At 45.5% G+C, this 21124-nt stretch overlaps 1 protein-coding gene across 3 annotated transcripts in view; it reads right to left on the bottom strand.

Moving 5' to 3' along the window:
- Nucleotides 1–3039: 3039 nt before the first annotated feature.
- Nucleotides 3040–21124, bottom strand: part of LOC121281138 (probable E3 ubiquitin-protein ligase HERC4) — a 66248-nt gene continuing 48163 nt past the window's right edge. For 2 of the 3 annotated variants that reach the window (XM_041193879.1, XM_041193861.1), the window contains 9 exons: nucleotides 20075–20164; nucleotides 17935–18045; nucleotides 16587–16724; nucleotides 15096–15262; nucleotides 14678–14744; nucleotides 12475–12560; nucleotides 9229–9412; nucleotides 4372–4471; nucleotides 3040–3376 (listed from right to left, as the gene is read on the bottom strand). In XM_041193879.1, coding sequence (XP_041049813.1) covers nucleotides 3156–3376; nucleotides 4372–4471; nucleotides 9229–9412; nucleotides 12475–12560; nucleotides 14678–14744; nucleotides 15096–15262; nucleotides 16587–16724; nucleotides 17935–18045; nucleotides 20075–20164 — 1164 coding nt within the window. In that variant the 3' untranslated portion in view covers nucleotides 3040–3155. The remainder of the gene's footprint in view (nucleotides 3377–4371; nucleotides 4472–9228; nucleotides 9413–12474; nucleotides 12561–14677; nucleotides 14745–15095; nucleotides 15263–16586; nucleotides 16725–17934; nucleotides 18046–20074; nucleotides 20165–21124) is intronic. The other variant, XM_041193871.1, reaches the window with a different exon arrangement.

The following is a 21124-nucleotide window of genomic DNA, read 5'->3' as shown; positions in this document are numbered from 1 at the left end:
TTTGGACATGGACTATTTCAGTATCTGAAGAGTTGCAAATTGTGCTGAACAGTGTGCAATCATCAGCAAACACCCTCACTTCTGATCTTATGATGGAAGGAAGGTCATTGATGAAGCAGTTGGAGATGGTTGGGCCGAGGACTCTACCCTGAAGAACTCCTGCAGTAATGTTCTGGAGCTGAGATGGCTCATCTCCAACAACCACAACCATCTTCCTTTGTGTTAGGTATGACTCCAACCAGTGGAGAGTTTTCCCCCTGATTCCCATTCTCTCCAGTTTTGCTAGGGCTCCTTGATGCCACACTCGGTCAAATGCAGCCTTGATGTCAAGGGCAATCACTCAGCACGTGATTAGGATGCTTGAATGGTAGAACAGACTTGAGGGACCGAACGGCCTCCTCTTGTTCTTGCCAACTCTGAAGATTTTCCCATCCGGTCTCTAACACCATCTGGGGCTAAAGAAAATGCACTGTATGGGGTATCAGATTTTATGTTCCTTAATACAATTGATGCAGGAGCAGATCTTTAAAACGACATACTTGATACATTAAGAAAGGCGCAAGAAATTGTAAGGATTGTGTCTGAGAGGTTATAATGAAAAGGCGTTAAATCCGTAAAATCAGCAACAGGCTGAAGCAGTAGGTCATGTGGAAAGGGAGCAATGACTAAGAGACCCTCTCGCCCACTCCACACCCAAAACTGGGCTGCAATGGTGAAAATTCTCAGCACTCAGTAACTTAGCTCTGACACGAGGATTAAAAATCAATAAATCATTTATTTTAATTGACTATAAACACCCAATAAAGTTTTGAAACTCTGTTTACATATTAAAACAATTTACATGCTCATAAAATGCATTAACAGCAACAATACACGGTTTTCGATTCTTCATGAAGCATTGGTAAAAACGAGGGCCAGGGTTTTCTATGCCCGCTGTTGTCAGGCGTCTTCAGTGGCGTGAGCGGGCAATATTGCGCAATCTGTTTCACAACGGTGTGAAGCCAGTTTGTGATCATCTGCTCAGCCCGCTGAAGGCAGGGAATGTGGCACGTCTTCGGACATCGGGAACCTCATTGTAACATATCGTTATGAGGTCAGCCCGCTAGAATTGTTCCACCCACCCCCCCCACACACACCGCTGGATCATCTGCCACATTGGCAGAAAAACACGTCGGTGTAGAACATGTCTTGACAATTGCGACGTGTAGAAGTCAGGACAGAAGACGCTGGAGCCCGGCAGCAACAGGACCCTGGAGGAATGTCCATGGTGTGTTGGGTGGATTCTCATGGGAATGGCTCTGCTGCAAAGCAGCTCACAGAAGTTGGAAAGTCACCGTGGACGCTCACAACGGACGATGGTCGAGGGGGTGGGAAGGTCTAGGATTGGCTGGGAGTGGAATAGGAGTCGTGGGGATGAGGTTGAGAGAGGGGGAATTAAGTTGTCAGTGGGAGGGAGGGTGCGGAGGGGTGGAAGGGGTGCCGAGGTGGTGATGTGCAGATGAACATGCAAGGGAGGGGTCTGATAGGTCCACGTCTGCCCCCTGGGGAGTGAACTGAAGGTGGGCGTGGTATGGAAGAATGGTGAGAGTACCGAGGGCAGTATGAGGCGGTAGGTTGAGGGTTTGACAGTAGTGATAGAAGGGATGGCGAGGGTGCTTGGTGGGGCCTTGGAGGCAGACACGGACCCTGGAGGTGGGAAGCAGAGGTCAGAGAGGTTAATCTGGATGGGGGTGGGATTTGCGGGAAGGAAGGGAATGTGCACGTTCACCTGGACATCCCCAAAGGAAAAAGGTTGTGGCTGGTAGGTCACAGAGGGGAGGTGGAAGGTGATGCCGGGGGTGGGGATCACTGTGATGGGGGAAAGGAAATTGGTGACTGGGGGAGGGGAAAAGATGGGGGTGGGGGTGGGGCGGGGGCTTACGAGAAAGCAAATCCAGACAGTGATGTCCAAATCGACAGTCATGGTGGGCGAGATCAGGCCGTGGTGGGCAAATGAGAGCCTGCCCGCCATAGAAATGGCATGTTTTCCGCAAATGCATAACTAACGGGGCAGATTTGGGGTGGTGCGATGTGAAAACCCGTCATCGCAGATGGTGGGTAAAACGACGTTGTACCCGTCTGCCACTGCACATAGTGTAAATCTGAGACCATTCCGGCCCGAGGGTCACTGATCCAAATGAACGCATAGTGATACACTGAATAAAGCTGCAGAATGGGCATATCATCGACAATGAGATTCACCGCAGATGACTGAGAGGTGTTCCGTTTTGATAAGATAAAGATGGTCACGGATTACTCGGAAATTAAGGATTGAAACGAGGTAGAGGAGCAGAGGGGTCCGAGAGTATAAATACACAAATCAGCAAAAGTAGCAACAGAGGTTAATTCGGCCAATGAGGAAGCGAACCAAACACTAGGATGGAACTGAAAAGCAGGTCAGTTGTGCTAAACTTGTACAGAATCTGGATTAGACCACGGTTGGAATAGTGTGTACAGTTCTGGTCATATTATTATAAAAACGATATAGGGGCACTCGAGAGGGTGTAAAAAAAAATTCCAACCAGAAACGTGAGCTTATACTAACACAGGGGTACGTTGGCATAGTGGATATGCTAATGGGGCCATAATCCAAAGGCCTGCATGAATACCCAGATATGTGCTTTCAAATCCCACCACAGTAGCTGGAAAATTTAAACTCGATTGAATAAAACTGGAATAAAAAGTGAAATTAGAGGATGACTGTAAAACAAAAACAACCTGGGTCGCTAATATCCGCTGTCCTTATGGGGTCTGGTTTATATGGCTCTAGACTTGCAGAAATGTGACTGACCCTTAACTGCCCTTTCAAATGGTCCTGCAGGCCACTTAGAAGGAGGCTCACCACCACCCTCTCAAGGGAAATGAGGGATGGGTGATAAACGCTGGCCTTGCCATCACTGCCCACATTAGTGAAAGAACAAAATAAGTAGCTGGATGTGTACATAATGTCCATCTGAGCAGAGGGGTCTTAAAGCACTGTGGCACTGCACAATCACTGGATGTTTTCTGTGTTGCATTGAAACAAATGCTCTAATGCAATTTATTTTTAATTGCTCAGATTGTTTTAGTCAATCACCAACCTTTCTCAGATTAAATACATTCTCTAGCTGCAAATATTACGGTGGTTGTGCATTGAATTCTTCACTGAATTTAATCGCATGGACTAACTTCTCTCTCAAAATTTCAATGCTGCTGTAGTTGGGGAGGTCCAGGGTCCTGGTACAGGTGTAGGCACGAGGATATGAGGAATCTGGTTCACGGCCCCTGGAGTTATGGATTGTAATTCTGAAACTCTGAATCCCTCCTGCTGGGATCCTTTCACTTCCTGACAGAAAGGCTAAGAATAAAAGGAAAATAGTCATTGAAATTAAATGATGTTCAGGACTATACGGATCCAAATCTTTTAGAAGGTAGAAAGGAATGTCTTGATGCCCAAATCTGTCCTTGCTACTTGCCTCCAAGAAGTAACAGCTGGTGCTCAGTGTAGCCCCATGTTCGTAGATTGCACCAATAAATGAACTAAAAAAAAAAGCCATAATCTTCAGTGGCCTAAACCCTCTCCTTGTCTGGGGTCTCCACACTAGGATCCACTTGTGCTCTTTGGGGGACTGCCTTTACTGGCTTTACCTTGCTGGCTCTGCGTTTGGTCACCACACATACCAGCTCCCATTTAAAGCTGGCAAAACATCCAGAGGGAAGGTGGGAATTTTTTATGCAACGAGTTGTTACGAAGTGGGCAAAAATTTTAGCCCGGTGGGCGGGCGGGGGCATGCCTGACCCACTCGAGTGTAAAATGAGATTCTGAAGCGCGCGCATGCACGACGTTTCCACTCGCTCCCGCTCACCCTCCTTCGCCGCACCCCCCCCCACCCCGTCCACACAGGGAGCACTGAGCGCTGCGGCTCACGTTTCACACTGATGTCAATTGCCTTCCGGCCTCAATCGTGGGCGGCGATTGGCTTCCCGACTGCACCCCGCCCCCCCTCTTCGAGCCCGCACGACAAGGGCTAAATTCTGCCCAATGGTAACTTTAAAAAGAACAATGTACTTGAAAAGGGCAAAAAAAAAATGCAGGGCCATGAGGAAAGAGCAGGAGAGTGGGACTAATTGGTCTTGGTTAATCTTTCAAAGAGCTGGCACCATGGTCTGACAGCCCTCCTTTTGTGCTGCGAGCTTCTATGATTCTTTATGCCATCTTAAGATCCATCCGCCTTGGATGTCTACATGAATGACCTCAGTTTCACCAAATGAAAACATCCCTGGCCAGGTAATGGGCCATCTGAAGATGCACACACGTCTGTTATATTCGTTAAAATGCACCAGCTTACTTACCAAGGAACCGCCTTTTCTTCTTTGCTGTCAAGTTTCTAAAGACTTCCCAAAAATTCCTGACCGTCATGTCAGCCGGTGTATATCCACTGTAATTTGCATTCTGTAGGTATGAAACATAGACTGGTTTGTACTCTTGTTGAGTTTAGATGGTTGAGAGATGATCTAATTGAGGTATTGACGTGACGCCTTACTAATCTGTTCCCAACGTTCCCAGAACTCCAAGTTTGAATCCGTCCAATCAGGTTTTTGCCCTGTCACAGTGCAAAAATGGCTCTTATCATAGTCACAAATGACATCCTGTGTGACTGCTAATTGTATCAATTGAGGTTAAGTAGAAACAGGTGGAGGACATTGATTGGATGGTTACTTGAGCAGGTATAAAGTGCCACTTATTGGGTGGAATTGCCCCAGATTTGTACTAAGTGAAGTAGCGGGCGGGTAAAACGACATTGTACCTGCAGGCTGCTATGGCGGCTTTTCATGCCTTATCATCCCAAACATGCTGCATAAATTATGCATTCCTGGGAAGCACGCCTGTTTCCAAGGCGGGTGGGTTCCCATTTGCACTCGCGTGACATCGCGCTGGGCGCCATATTTGAAGTCCAGCTGCACACACACCTCTCCGTGCTTCCAGCCCGTGACTGCTGCACAGAAGACAAGATAGCCCCGAAAGGCAAAAAGACTGCAGCCCCCAAGTTTAGCCTCCCTCGAACGCCTTTTGGATGCGGCGGAGACCCACTGTGATGTCCTCTACCCCTGCTCTGGCTGCAGGAGGGGCAGCGGCATCACCAATCCACCATGGGAGGCAGTGGCAGCGCTGGTCAGCGCCAATGCCCTGCAAAAGAGGACAGCCACCCAGTGCCGCTACAGGATGAATGCTCTCATCCGTTCTGCCAGGGTAAGTCACTCGTCTCATCACCTTCAACTCTCACAAACCCATCACAAATTCACAGGAACCTCACCCCTCATGGGACAACACCACTAACCCTCACACACACCCTCACATCTCCATCAGGCCTCATATCCCCTCGAGCTCATGTCCTCATCCCACCCATGGTTCTGCTCACTACACAAACGTTCCACTCTTGTCAACTGTTTCCATGCAGGAGAAGCTGGCTCACAACAGCAGGGAGAGATCCCAGACCCGGGGGGGGGGGGGGGGGGGGGGAGGGGGGGGGGGGGGGGGGGGGGTGGGGGGTGGTGGAGTGGTCCACATTAGGCCCCCCATTCACTTTGGGGAACGTGCCATCACACTGACTGTTGAGGACGTCAACCCTGCCTGTGGTAATGGTGAGGTTGGCAGTGAACACCTACATGAGGATCCTGCACCACATCATCCGTCTCTCAATGCAACTGTGAGTGCTCTCTCTCCTGCTTTTGACTCTGCTGCCAGGCACTAATTATCTCTGCTTTGGTTCACAGGGAGCTCTGCCAAGCGACCAACACCCTCGGCCAGCCAGTCCCTCAGCTCCATCCAGGCCCCCACCTCCAGCTAAGAGGGCAACTCCTCCATTGAAGAGCTGGATATAAGCAGCCTGGAAGACCTGTCACAACGCTTACCCACACCCTCCACTAGCGTAGAGACACACAGGGGGATCTAGATCTGGAGCAGGCTCAGGTTCACAATCTGGTGATCACCGCAAGGACACGTCTCCGCAATGGGAGGAGGCAGGTTTGGTCGAGCTCCCCAGCACTCGGAAGCCTGCTGGAGATCAGGCATCTGTGAGGTCTAGGTCAGATGCCGAGCCTCTGAATTCGGCCTTCCAACTCATGCTGGACAGTCAGCAGAATGTGTGGGAACATCACGCAGAGCTGTTGGAAGCCCTCAAAGGAGTGGCACATGAGTTGGAGGAGTGCGCCTGCTTGTTCTCTGACGAAGTGGTGTCCACATCTGTGTGTATGGAGGTCTCCATGGGGAGGATGGTGGACGCCATGGTCCAGCAGAACATGGAGATGTGTGCAGACCTGCACTCCATCGCAGAGCCATAGGTGAGTTCCTGCCGTGGCAAAGCGAGAGGGAAAGGAGGGAGGGAGGGAGAAGTATGTGTGAGGTGGGGCCTTTCAGAGCCTTATGCAAGCACTGTCCCACGCACATGGTCCTTCACGTATCAAACTCATCTCGATGTCCTGAGCATTTTCAATGCTGCCTGTTGGGGTTGGCTTTCAGTTGTCCATCTGAGCTGACCTGCATCTCCGCCCACCTCATCCGCCCATGCAGCACCTGATCTCGCCCCCCCGTGACTGTCGTTTCACTTTCGCTTTGAACAGCATGGTCTGGACTCACTTCTTTGTAAGCTCCCCCATCTTTCCCCCTCCCCTAGTCACCTGTTTCCTTTCCCCTGACAGTTGATCCCCTGGCATCATCTTCCACCTCCCCTCTGTGACCTACCATTCACAACCCTTTTCCTTTGGGCATGTCCAGGTGAACATGAACGTTCCCTTCCTTCCCTAAAATTCGACCACCATCCACATTCACCTCCTTGACCTCCTTTCTCTCACCCCCGGGATCCATGTCTGCCTCTGAGTCCCCACCAACCCTCCTCGCTGTCCCTTCGACTGCTCCCGTCAAAACTCCATCCTCCCACCTCACTCTGTCCTCAGTCATTCTCACCATTCCCCCATACCATGCCCACCCTCACTTCGCTCCCCAGGAGGCAGTCATGGACCCATCAGACCCCTCCCTTGTACATTCATCTGGACATCCCCCCACTCTGGACCCCTTCACCCCCTGGAAACCCTTCCCATCCTGCAAGTCCTTCCCCACTCCGGACCCCCCCCCCCCCCCCCCCCCCCCCCCCCCCCCCCAACCCAGAACCCCTTCCACCCTGGAACCCCTTTGTCCTCCCACCCTCTCCCCCTCCGGCCTGGCCCCTCCCCCCACTCCGCCTAGTCCCTCTTAGACTCTAACTTCCTCTGCCGCCCTTAGTCCTTTCCTTCTCCCAACTCCTTCCCCCAGCCTTGCCTCTTCCTCTAGACTCACTTCTTCTTCCAGCTTTACTCCTTCCCCCTTCCGGCCTCCTTCCTCCACCCTTACCCCCTCCCCTTTCCAGATTCCTTCCTCCCTCTGGATTCCTTCCTCTCTCTGCAATCCTTTCCCTCGATGCACACCTTCCCCCCTCCAAACCCCTTCCCTTACACTTCCCACACTCCACACACTTATGTCCCCAGTTGCCGCCTTCTCCCCTGTTAACCCCTCCTCCCCCCCTTACTCCCTCCAGCCCTCCCAAACTCACTGCCCCTGACACCTTCATGCCCTCCTCCCAACCTCACGGTGACTTTCCAACTCCCGTGAGCTGCTTCACAGCAGAGCCATGTCCATGAGAATCCGCCCGACAGGCCATGGATGTTCCTCCAGTGTGCAGTTGCTGTCGGGTTCCAGCATCTTCTGCTCCTCGGATGTCCGCGATGAGAGCAATGCCCTGGCGGTAAGTCCCGACTTCTGCACGTCGCATTGGTCAAGACGTGTCCTACACCGGCGAGTTTTCCCACTGACATGGGTGGACGATCCAGCGGTGGGGGATATGTCTGGGCTGGCCTTATAATGGTACACTGATGTATTATAATGAGGCTCTGATAGCAGAGATCGCGGCCCGTCACTGACAGGCTGAGTGGACGATTTCAAACTGGTTTTACGACGTGAAACCGATTTTTGGCCTTCTCACCATATTCTCGCTCAAGCCACCGAAAATGCCCCGACTTTGCTGCTGTCTCAGCTCATCTGCTCTTGAAACCCTCACCCATGTCTTTGTTACCTCTGCATTCGACCATACCAATGCACTCCTGACTGGTCTTCCACATCCTACCCTCCATAAACATGAGGCCATCCAAAACTCAGCTGCCTGTCTCTCAACTTGCAGCGAGCCCCAATCATCTATTGTCCTTGTACTCGCTGACCTAAACTGGCTCCCAGTCAAGCAACATTTTGATTTTAAAATTCTTACCCTTGTTTACAACTCTCTTCATGGCCTTGCCCCTCCCTATCTCTGTAACCTCCTCCAGCCCCACAACCCTCTGAGATTTATGCACTCCTCTAATTCTGGCCTCTTATGCATTCTGAATTATAAATTGTCCACCACTGATGGTCATGCTTTCAGTTGCCTGGGCCTCAAGCTCTAGAATTCCCTCCTTACACCTCTCCACCTTTCCTTCCTCCTTTAAGATACTCCTTAAACATACCTCTTTGACCAGGCTTTTGGTCATATGACACAAATATCTCCCTATGCATCATACTTTGTTTTAAATGCTCCTGTGAAGTGACTTGGGGGGCATTTCATCGCATTATAGTTGCTATATAAATATAAGTTGTTGTTGTTGCATTCAACATGATTTAAACTGGTGAAGGGGATCCTGAACAAGGGGACAGGATCTTAAATTAGAGCAAGGCCATTAAGGACTGAAATCAGAAAGGGGTTTTACAGATGAAGTATAGCCAACTTTGGATCACAGCCATAGGAAGGCTATGGATGTTGGGTCAACTGAAATTTTTAATACTGCAATCAATAGATTTGTGTTGGGTAAGGTTTTCTAGGCATGTGGATCAAAGTTGGTTAAATGGGACTGGAGGTGCAGATGAGCCCTGATCTAATGAAATGGTAGAACAGGCTTAATGAGCCGAATGACCTGCTCCTGTTATATCCCTACCCGATTGTACTTTCTACTGAAATTGGGTGGACGATACAATTCCCACTGGACGATGTTGGTTAAAATTTACCTCCAGTGATTTTGATAAAAGACTTGATGTGGTTTGGTGTTATAGACCATTGTTCAATGTGCTGTGACACTGCATTCGTTCCCTGTACAGACAAGGCAGAAATTGGCAAGGTCATTGAGAAGTAACTGTACAACGCGGCACCATACCTGTTCCAGCAGCTCCCACTGATAATTGGTGTTTCCCTGGATAACATCCCTCAGTTCTTCAGGATGGAATACATCCACAAATGGCATTGACAAACGGCTCCTGAAACCTTGTGACAACTCTTCAAATTGTTTCTTCACAGATGTATTAAGTTTGTAATCCACATAAGCATCAACAAACTGCTTCCTATTTAAAAATAAATTAGATTTAGAAGATGTATAGTTTGCACGACGCCTCTGTTTGATCACCTCAACCATTTTAACGCAATTTCCATTTAATCTATGTGTTATATCTTTTGTTTTGGAAGTTCATATTCTACCCTATTTATCACACTGTCAAGGCTGCCTGTGAAATGGGGTTGGACTGCAGATGATAACATATTCAGCCAGTCAAGCATTCGACCCAACAGCAATCAAAAACCAGGAGCTCCAGCAGGATAGTGAAGGTGCTGTTCCCGTGCCGATACTTATGGATTGATTATCAATTCCACGTTGTTCATTATCAAATTCTTTGTGATAAAATATTAGTGTGTCCAACACTGATGGCAATTAAGAAATTCCACACCATTCATAATAGTGAATCTTCTTTCAGCAAACCTGCTACAGTAGTTTAATAGTCTAGTGATCCTGAGTTCATTGTAATAGTTTGAAAATTAGGGATGGGCAATAAATACTGGCCTAGCCAGCGATGCTCACATCCCATGAATGAATATTAAAAAAAACTGTATTTGGATTAAAAAAACATCTGGGAATGAAAAGCATGTACTAGTAAAAGTGATCGTGATTATGTTTGATTATTGCATCAATTGAACAGATTGACTAATATACTTGAGGACAGAAACCTACTGCACTTACTCAGTCTGGCTGACTTCGGTCCGACAACAAGATTGAGATTCACGAATCTTTACTAGTTTAGGGGATCAAGGGACAGGCCTGAGGGGCTGAATGGCCTACTCCTCTTGGTATGAATCTTAACTATCCTCTGAAGTAGCCTAGCAAGCCACCCAGGCATATCAAATTACTGCAAATTCCATTCCTTCACTGTCACTAACTCAAAATCCTGGTCGCCCTTCCTAACAGCACAGTGAGTGGTCTTATAACACGTGGACTGCAGCAGTTCAAGAAGGCAGCTCACCGCCACCTTCTCAAGGGCAGTTAGGGATGGGCAATAAATGCTGGCCCAGCCAGCGATGCCCATATCCCGTGAATGAATAATTTTTTAAAAAACAGGGTAGTGTCATCTAATACTTTACCACTCACCAAGTGTGGATAATTATATTTCGGACCAATCATGAAATCATACAACACAAGTCCGACCTGTCTGTGCAGGCTCATTGAAGGAGCGATCTCATTTTTTCCACTTCCTCTATTCTTTGCCCATAGCCTTCCAAACTTCTCCTCCTTAAATATAAGTCTAATGTAACACTGCTATTGATTTTTCACTTTGTAATAGCAGTAACCTTTTTAGCCTTTACCTGTTAAGTAGGGGAAGTATCACTGGGCTATTGAGTCAGATCTGACTTTAAAGCAATGGTCAGTTTGCACCTTCCGTAAACCTCTTCAAAAAACATGCCGGTGTTAGGGAACTTTAATCAGTTGATAATAATCAGCAAAAACAATTAGTTCTGCAAAGGAATATATCTGGGTTGACTGGTATGTTACTGAATGAAAGACAGATTTGTCACTAGAAATTTCACTTGCTGGAATAGCAGTAGAGTGAAACTGTTGATAAGATAACAAGATAAGGATATTGTACTGGTCTATGGAAAAACTCATTAAAACTGAAGCTATTGTTGAGGGATAGATTAATCAAATTCTCCATGTGTGGAGTTGTATTTCAACTTTAGTGTGTAATGAAGAATTGTGTGGATAATTATGTGGTGGGAGTAAGAGAAATGTATTTAAACCTGGCTATTTATAATGAGTTGTGAGCTTTGTGAGGTGTCTAGGATACTGAGCTCAGAACTATAACACACCTGAATCTCCAACCATCATTAGCTGTGGCTGTAAATGCTAACTTTTAAGTATATTTTTATGTACTATTGTATGTGCTGTATACTTGATACACATAATATTCAACAAATACAACCATTATTAATCTGAGCAGTGAATTATAAGGATGCCTGCTTGAACAGTTGGTGGTAGATGCTTGTGAAGTATGTTTACTTGCATTCAATGTATGTGAAGTGTTTTTTTTACTAAAATGAGCATCTTTGGCTGAAACAGTATCGCTATAGCTACACCTCTGGAGGATAACCATGGATGGGCAGCATATCCTTGTTGGTGACTCCCATATCCTGGGAATTAATTATATTAAAAACACAACTTTTAGGCTACATAGTTAGTCTTGAAGGTAAATTTGCAAATTTGTGCTGTCTGTCCCTCTCGCTCCATGAATTGAGGACATTTTGGATACTCTACCCATCAAACAGTTGGCATGCGAGGGCTTTTCTGAGCAGCTGCTGAATAAAGCTCCTCAGATCCATACCTTTTCCTGGGATAGGTCCCAGGTCAACCTTTGAGGTGTGTTGAGGTGGCAAACCTCAGCCGAGAGGCAAGACAAAATAAACAATAGGTTTCAGCATCTCTGGACTCAAGCAAAATGAGCTGGGGCATATAGTCCTGGTCTCGAGACAGGTGACCTGCTAGAAAGTGCATATTTGTGACAGTCACGAGGTGCTCAGCTGGGATCCCTTTGCAAACTGCTTTCAGGTCACTCGTGAAGAATGACTGGCCTTGGACTGTGGAGATGAGAGTTCCATTCTCTGAATATTCGGTTGACATCCAACGGGGTACATGCATCCAATGGGAAAGGAGCGTCAATAAAGCTAACTCCCAACCCCATCAACCTTCATGTTATATCTGGCCACTGGGGAGATAATTCAGACTAGCAGCCTATCCACATTAAAGGATCTTCGTTATAGCAACAACCCAGACTGACATTTCCTGGATGTAAAAGCAATCAAAGAAATGGGTTGCTTTATGTACATGGAAAAAGAAGAATAACTGAGACAGTAATTGGAGGAGCTACCAGCAACCAATGCAACCATACCACGAAACCTTCAAGGGACATAGGGTATAATTGCATGCTGTGTGCATTATTAAGTTATGTAACCATTCTTAATTAATACACAACACTGGGTGCTAAGGTCTAGACATCTACATTTGACTGAACATTATTAAAGTCCAATCAAAGAGCAACTTAATGCAATAATAATTGAACAGTTTATATTCATTGTTAACATTTACCTATTATGCTTTTGAACAGGGATTTTGCTACCATCAGGAATGAGTTCCACTTTCACTCTGCTCCCATCAGCTGCTATTTTGGATATCTGCAGAAATAAAACTCTCAGAGTTACAGGATGTAATTTTTTCTCCTTGTTTGTCCACAGTTCACAACCATTTTCTACAATAAGTTCAAACTTCATCACACTTACCTTTTCATTTAGTTGTACAATTCACATGAATCCAATCAACTCATTTAGGCTCTTTAAGCAATAATTTTTTTCTTCTAGCTGATTTTGCCCTTGGGGGGTGGTGGGGGGGGGGGGGGGGGGGGGGGGGGTGGGGGGGGTGGGGGGGGTGGGGGGCAGTTGGGGGTGGGGGGGCGGGGGGGGGGAATTGGTGAGGAATAGGGTAGGCCTGTTGCTTTTACCTCACCATGACCCCACCCTGGCTCAGGGCTCATTTTGGATGGTTGGCAGGACCCCTACTACCCCAGAGACAGTCCCAATCTGTGAGCTGCTGTACACTAAGAACAGGAGAATGCATAGTTAAAAAGGGCAGAACAGTTCCCAAAGTTGTTTTATTTAAAGAGTTGCATCATAAGCTAAGGGCTCTAAGAAGAGTTAAGGGGAATTTAAGAGTTCAATCCTCACCCTCCCAACATTGTCCACAGCGGACAGTGTGAAGTTGCTTCTATTGCGTGTTTTATATATGTCTCAGAGTTATGAGATGACACAGCTGTTTCTATGTATGTAGAAACTTTATTTACAAGAATTTTCTCCAATGCTTTAAAATGTCCACTCCATGCTTATAGCTCATAGCTTCCAGATCTTTCTGGCAGCTTGCTACAGTTTGTTTATTTTAGCTGTGAGTCCACACCCAGGCTTAACTAATAAAGCACAGTGAGCATAAAACAGTCTGCAGACCACATGAACACAAACACATAACAATTGAACACTCCAGCTTCCAAAGAAAGCAGTATAATTGAGCAACCAATTTGATTTTTTGATAACTGAGGCCCTTTCTGCCCTTAGTTGGATGTAAAGAATCCTGGGGAACTACTTGAAGAAAGATAGGGGAGCGTCCCCAGTGCCCTGACCAATATTTAGCCCTCAACCAACAACATGTAGAAAAAGACAAATGGCCACATTCCTGCTGTTTGTGAGAGCTTGCTGTGTGCAAATTGCTCTCGGTGCTTCCTAAATTACAACAATTACTACAATTTACATGTTCTTAATTGGCTGTAAAGTGCTTTGGGATGTCCTGAGGTTGGGGCGCTACATAAATGAAAGCTCTGTCTAGAAGATAAACCGACTTCTCCTCATTTTATCTCGTTATTCCTCATAATGAGCTTTTTAAGGCGTGAACTACCTCTGCGGCTTCTAACAGTCCCTTTTGTAACTTGGGGAGAGGTTCAGCAGAGTTCCCATTTGCCCATGTAAGCAGGATTTCATTACTGGAGCTGGATTAAATTCACTCCTCTTAATCTTTTCTTTTCACCAGATAGACCAAATTGGTGGAAATTAGTCATTGCTGTGCCGAGACAGAAAATAGGGCAAAAATGATGAATTTCACTGGACTGAAAGGCTGCCTAATAAAAACATAAGACCATACTAGGAGCAGGAGTAGGCCATTTGGCCCCTCGAGCCTGGTTCACCATTCATAAGATCGTGGCTGATCTGATCTTGCCTTCAACTCCACTTTCCTGCTGTGTTACCAATAATCCTCGACTCCCCAACATCCATTCCAATACGGGGTTGATTATTGTTCAGGCCCCTGGGCTAACCTCCTGCAATGAACTTTGGGCCATTCATTTACAGCACAGAAGAGGCCTCACGGCTGTTTTAAGACACCTTGGGGAACTTGTGCTGCCCGGAGTGAAGCAGGCATGGAGCCCAGTAAAAGTTAAGTTTAATAATTTTGAAATTATTGTAGAAGCCGGCTGCCTGGCCTCAAAATCTGTCACAGTCACCGCCAACACGGCTTCCAGGAGAAATGTGTTTCCCAGATCAGGCGAGCTGCTTGTGGAGGTACGACAGGCGAGCTGCAGTTCTCCAAGCTTGTGAGGCCCAATCTCAACTATCGTGGTCATAGTGCACACTACTAATTCTGGCCTATTCCTGTTCCTCTCTGCCCTCTAGTCTGCAAGGTGGTCCTTTCACTTTACTTCAATTTGTTAGTCGCTTGAAAGTCAATTAGTGACCTAGCACAAGTGTTAACTTACAGTAAAATCCAGACAAAACCTGTCTTCAGTGTCATCGTGCTCGTAGTCTAGAACATCCTGGAGCGAGCTGTATTACCGAGAAAAAGATGCAGCAGTTGAAAGCTAGTCCATAAGGTTTGTCATTGTATTGCCAGTTTCAAAGCAAGATTTGTATCAGACTATGCAAATTCATTGCAAATTGGTTAATTTCCATTGATCAGAAAGTGTTCATCAAAACAAACTGCAAACTTTATATTTGAAGTTGTCATTTTCATGACTAACTTGTCGTAACTCTTTGTAACACGTTTATATTCGTGTATAAATGGGTCTTATTTTCCCCAGATCATTGAACCAATGTCCATTTTACAGAAGTGACCGACGTTAAAGTTTAGATAATTTGGTGGATTAAAGTGTGAGGAGATGTTTGAAGTTCACTCACTTTCCTTCTGTTGGTGAGAGTTCCTTCAGATCTTCCAGTGTTGGCTGCACGTGGAGCAGCTTCTTGTACAAAGCCAACGGGAAGTGAAAATTGCAAATGAAACCATTGGATACAGCAAGTCCACAGAGAATTCCCATCAGGTGAAACACATCACCCACTTCTGGTTCCTGTGCATATTACAAGAGAAATTGTAAAATCCTTCCTTGCAAAGTCTTCACAAAACTTCGGAACAACAAAACCTCAGGGCAGAACCACCATGGCTTGGTGGGGGGGGGGGGCGGTCGGAAAGCTGCCTGCGATTGGGGCCGGACCGTGATTTTGCGCTGGGGGGAGGGGGGGAGCATGCGAGCAGGGTGAGTGCAAATTTCGTGCATGCGTGCTAGTGCACGCTTCATAATCTCCCCGCGGCACAGGACTGCCTCAGGGTGATGAAAAGCTATAGAAAAAGGTAATGAAGAAAATAAAAATAGAATGAAACATGTCCCCTCATGTGACTCTGTCACATGGGCAGGGATATGTTATTAATTACGTTTTAAAATGTTTTTTTTATTTGCTTTAGGAAAGCTCATCCCACCCGTGGATGAGGTTTCCTAAAAAGTGCAAAGGCTGCTTGGCCTTTTCGCCTGCTGCCAGCTACAAGGTTCGACGGGGCAATGAAAAATTTCAACTTAATTGATAATTTAATGGTCTTAACAGGCCTATTAATTGTCGGTGAGTCCAATGCCGACCCTGGCGCGCGCCGACCTAACAAAATATCACGTGACTGCGCCTTGATGCTGAGACACTCACCCAACGTCAATGCAGCTCACTTCCCGCTTGAGTGGGTCCAGTGTCACCCGCCCACCGTGTTAAAAATTTTATCCCAAGTTTCGGTTGATAGCACTAGAGAGATTTTCAGATTATCTGCTCTTGGAGAGAAGCCTCACCTGCCAGAAGAACGGACTGAAAATCTGACCTTAAATCTAGAACATGCCCATTCAATGCAATTTATTCTATCATGTTTTTTAAAATAATTTTGGCATGTAGTAAGCAGGAATATATATAAAATGATGCAAGAAAAAGTCATTTTTCCATGACCTTTCATCTCTTTTGCAACTAATACACCAACAGGCCATCATGAGGAAATATCCTATGGTCGCAATACCAAGACCAGGAATTCTTCAAGAAGGGTAAGACAGGATATCTGTGGCTTAGGGACTTCCTTGACCATCAAATGTGGCAAATTTCTCAGGTACTGATAGGAAACAAGATGCCCAGCTTAGTAAAAGGAACAATGGTTGGAGCAACATCCCTTTATTGAGTGCTTTAAGTGTTAATAATGTCATGAAATTAAGGCACTGGCCCCCATATTGTAACTCAACCTCTTGTCTGTTAAAATCCACTTCTCCTGTGTGTTAGAAATTTTAAAAAACGGGGGAAAAATATAGCTGGAATCTTTTTTGAAATTTCTGATGCCCACCTTTATGGATCACGGAATATAATAAGCCTTACCCTCTCAGGGAACCAATGCAGCCCAGTATGTTTGCAGTACTGAAATATCCGTCCATTGCTACGCAGTTCCTGACTGAAGAAGGTGAAGAATTCCTGCGTTACTCCATGGCCAACACACCGTTCGCCGTTAAATTGGACCTGAAATGGCAGTATCAAGAAGAAAATAATAATACACTCTAAAATATTTGAGAGTTTTGTCTTTTGCTGCTCTTTGGAGTTCTCTTTCTCTTTTCATGCACTATTGTTCATTGATATATGTACATACAAACACAGAGCCTTTCATTTTGTTTTATTCATTCATGTGATGTGGGTGTCACTGGCTAGGTCAGCATTTATTGCCCATCCCTAATTGCCCTTGAGAAGGTGGTGGTGAGCTGCCTTCTTGAACCACTACAGTCCATGTAGTGTAGGTACACCCACAGTGCTGTCAGGGAAGAAGTTCCAGGATTTTGACTCAGTGACAGTGAAGGAACCTCAATTATAGTTCCAAGTCAGGATGTTGTGTGGCTTGGAAGGGATCTTCCAGGAGGTGATGTTCCCATCGATCTGCTGCCCTTGTCCTTCTAGATGGTAGTGGGTGTGGAAGGTGCAGTCTCAGGAGCCTTGGTGAGTTCCTGCAGCACATCTTGTACATGGTACACACTGCTGCCACTGCGTGTCGGCAGTGGAGGAAGTAAACGTTTGTGTTTCTATTGTATTGCCGGCCTGTGAATAATCAAACACGTGTCGACTTTGTTTTCATTAACTGAGTAATAATAGTTGGCAATAAGAACCGATAAAAGTCACCATATATACAGAGGGCTGGCTGATCTCCATAGCACTGAAAACAGAGAATCAATAAACTCTAAGCCTATATAACAGCCTTGACCCTGAAGAGCGATGGGGCCTACCATCACATGTTATCCACAGGAGCAATGAGGAATACTGTAGGAGGTCTGTGACTTAGGCTGGAACACACGTAGGCCACTGGTTCTAACTTGTATGGACCTTGTTTGTGATAGAACTTGCTTCAGCCCCGAGAAATGTCATCTGCATCAGACGGGACGTGGCTGGAGAAGAGGGCACTTGGAGTAAAGGCTTAGTCTGTACTTCAGAAAATGATCTCAGCACAAACAACTCAACTCTGTTTTCCCCAAATTTCCATAAGTTTTGTCAAAATATTGATTAAAAATAAAAACTTTAAATTGGGGTCAGAAATAGATCTGTTGACTGTACGTGCAATGCGAAGGGATATTGAATAATATGTAAAAGCTATTTTCCTGTCATGGTGAGTTGATAATTAGATTCAAAAAATATTTCACAAGTGAAAAAAAATGTCACCATTCAATGAAATGCAGTAGTTTTGTACCAGAAGAGTAGCGAAGTAACCTGCCGATCTGGTCAATCTTAAACCTTGCAGTGCGTTCTGAAGAACGGTATGCCTTGAAACAGACAGCCTAAGAACTGGTTGTAGACTCTGCTGAAATAAATCATTTCACATTTTAGAAACCATTCCTGTTTGAAAATGTACACACAAAGCGAGAGACAGAGAAAATTGAAAACATTGCCTTGAGCAATAAATTCTGACTCCACTTTTGGCATAATTATCTGGTAAGTTAGAGAAAAATGACCAGCTGTTATTGTCTACTATAATCTCCATGGGGAAACTGTAAACCAAAATAACTAAATTTACTGAACGACCCCCAAATGAAGAAATTATCAACAAGATTCAATTTTTGTAACTTTTACTTTAACATGAATGACATGGTGATGACGTTTCAAAGTACTGCCATTCATTGTAAAGTGGTTTGGGACACCCTGACTGACCCCTTACCAGGGACAAGACTTTCAGCTCTGGAGGTGGTACAAAACAAGCGACAGTGGATTTGTCTCCTGTCACATACCCAATGGAAAGGAAAGTCTGTGGGTGTACATCGGGCAGCCAATTCTCTACTACCCAATTTACTGTCCCTCTGAGAACCTGCACAGATGTAGACAGAAAGAGAAAGCTGAAAGAGACAGAAAGAGGAACATAGAGAATTCTTGTGAAGAGAAGAAGCAAATCACTCTCAGGAATAGGTCAGTTTTTATATTATATTACATATAAATTAACAGGCAAATGATACTTCATACTAAAAGGTAAATTTCACTTTAAATAGTTGACATAAACTTACGTCTTATGCAACACAAGCATTCTCATCACTCCCTACAGGCATGTGGCACTACATAGCTCCATAGTCCCGTAATATCCTGGTCTTTATTCATGCAGAGTAGGTCAGGAGTCCTGCCCGACAATAGCTTTCACCTTCAAGTTTCACGGGTACAATTATAATCAGTAAGGCACACTTCTATGAATCCTTTCTCCCTCGGGTCACAACAGTCCTGATGGTGTAGCTTTCCTGAGTTCCCTTTCAACTGATCAACCAATAACACCCTGGACTACTACTGGGGAAGCACCCCACTCTTTGGCACCTCTGAGCTATTCACATACCTTCCCAGGTTGCAGACCTTTTTAGACACCTTGCACATTACCTCCTAGAGCTCCTGTCACCTTTGCTGCCAAACAGAAAAACTGACCTATTCCTGAGAGTGATTTGCTTCACTCACAAGAATTCTCTATGTTCCTCTTTCTGTCTCTGTCCGCTTTTTCTTTCTGTCTACATCTGTGCAGGTACTCAGAGGGACAGTAAATTGGATAGTAGAGAATTAGCTGCCTGATGTACACCCACAGACTTTCCTTTCCATAGGATATGTGACAGGAGACAAAACCACTGTTGCTTATTGTATACCGTCTCCAGAGCTGAAAGTCTCGTCCCTGGTAAGGAGTCAGTCAGGGTGTCCCAAAGCACTTTACAATGAATGGCAGTACTTTCAAGTATCATCACTGTTGTTATGCAGGATATATGACAGCCAATTTGCACAGAAATTACCACGTAATGTGTTTTAGTGATGTTGCTGAGTAATACATTTTGGGCAGGACACTAGGAGAACTACCAAGCTCTCCTTCAAATCATGCCAAGGGATCTTTTATGTCTACCTGTGAGGGCAGTTTGGTGGGCATTCAAGATACATAGATACTAGCATGGGGAATTCCCAGTGCCCTCCCATTAACCTTACATGCTCTGACGATATCAGTGTTGGAGAGCACTCGCAAGAACCATCTCAACACAACTGCCAGGGTCACACATGATGAAAACTAAGGGCCAAATTTAGCGAATAGCACGTGCTGTCACAATTTGCAACAGAACCTAAAGTGCTTGTTTCAACATGCATCTGTTCACACAGTTTGGAACTCATTGCTTTTACAATAAAATGCTTAAGTAATATATCATAAATGATCAGCTGTCCTTTTTTACTAACAGGCAGCTTGATGTTCATTCTTGATCATGCGCAACTTAGAATTATCAGAAAGTAAAGCATGATTTTCTTTAAAAAATTTAAAAGATAAAAAGTGTGACACAGGTATTCAATCATGAGGATACACTTACAAAACATAACATTATACCTACTTCTTGATTCAGCTGGGCTTTCAGATTCAATGCTTCTAGCTTTGTGTCCAAATCAAAGATGCAAGGATATGGAATTAATTGCTGTGATATCTATGGAAAAAAAAAATACATTATATTCATGAAAAACAGTTACATGCGTTTTATACATATATCTACAAAATAACAAATGATTCCCAAATTAACCCCCATTTAAGACTTCCTAATGACGTCTTACTGCTCCAGTTCACCGCTTATCTATGAATGTGATATATTTATTCTGCTTTCTGAAGAGCTGATAGATAGTAATTCCTCCACAGCAAAATTGCAAAATCTACAGAGACAAGGCACAAACATTTCTGGCTTGATTTCTCATGCTTGTGTAGCAATACATAAGAGATTTCTGTGAGTAATTGTAAGCAAAGGCTGAATTTTGGGGGTGGGGCCCGCTTGCCAATGCGCAAAATGATGCGGGATGACATTGAGGGGAACCCCCGACATCATCCCGCCCCATTTAAATTTTCAGGAAGGCGGGGGCACAGCCAAATCAGCTGCGGGCCCATCGACCTGTCAATGGCCAACTGAGGCCATTGACAGGATAATTAAAACAATTAAAGGACCTGCCCATCCAACCTTAAGGTTGGCGGACAGACCAGGAGCCCCGGCGGGTAATAGAAAGAACATGAAACCTCATCCACCGGCGGGATGAGGTTTCATGCAGGGTTTTAAAAACTTTAATAAAGTTTCAGTGAAACTTATGAACATGTCCCAGCTCGTGTGACATTGCCACATGAGGGGGACAGGTTAAAGATTTTTAAATTTTTCTATTTTTAATGTTTGAACAACTTTCAGCGATCTCCCTGAGGCTGCACCTAGCCTCAGGGAGATGAGTGTGCTCTTTTATGGGCATGCGCGAAAGAGCTCACTCTCAGCTGAGGGAATCCCCTCCGCCCGCGCAGTGAGCGCATGGTGCTTCCATGTGGACGTCATGATGGGTGGGGCTTAATTGGCCCGCCCATGTAAAATGGCGGCTGCCCTGATCGGGGGCGCGCCTGTGCGTGCCCGCAATTCAAC

This window comes from Carcharodon carcharias, chromosome 1, assembly GCF_017639515.1.
Source record: "Carcharodon carcharias isolate sCarCar2 chromosome 1, sCarCar2.pri, whole genome shotgun sequence".
Taxonomy (NCBI): domain Eukaryota; kingdom Metazoa; phylum Chordata; class Chondrichthyes; order Lamniformes; family Lamnidae; genus Carcharodon; species Carcharodon carcharias.
Note: the sequence above shows the minus strand (reverse complement) of the source record. Positions and strands in the feature narration are given on the sequence as shown.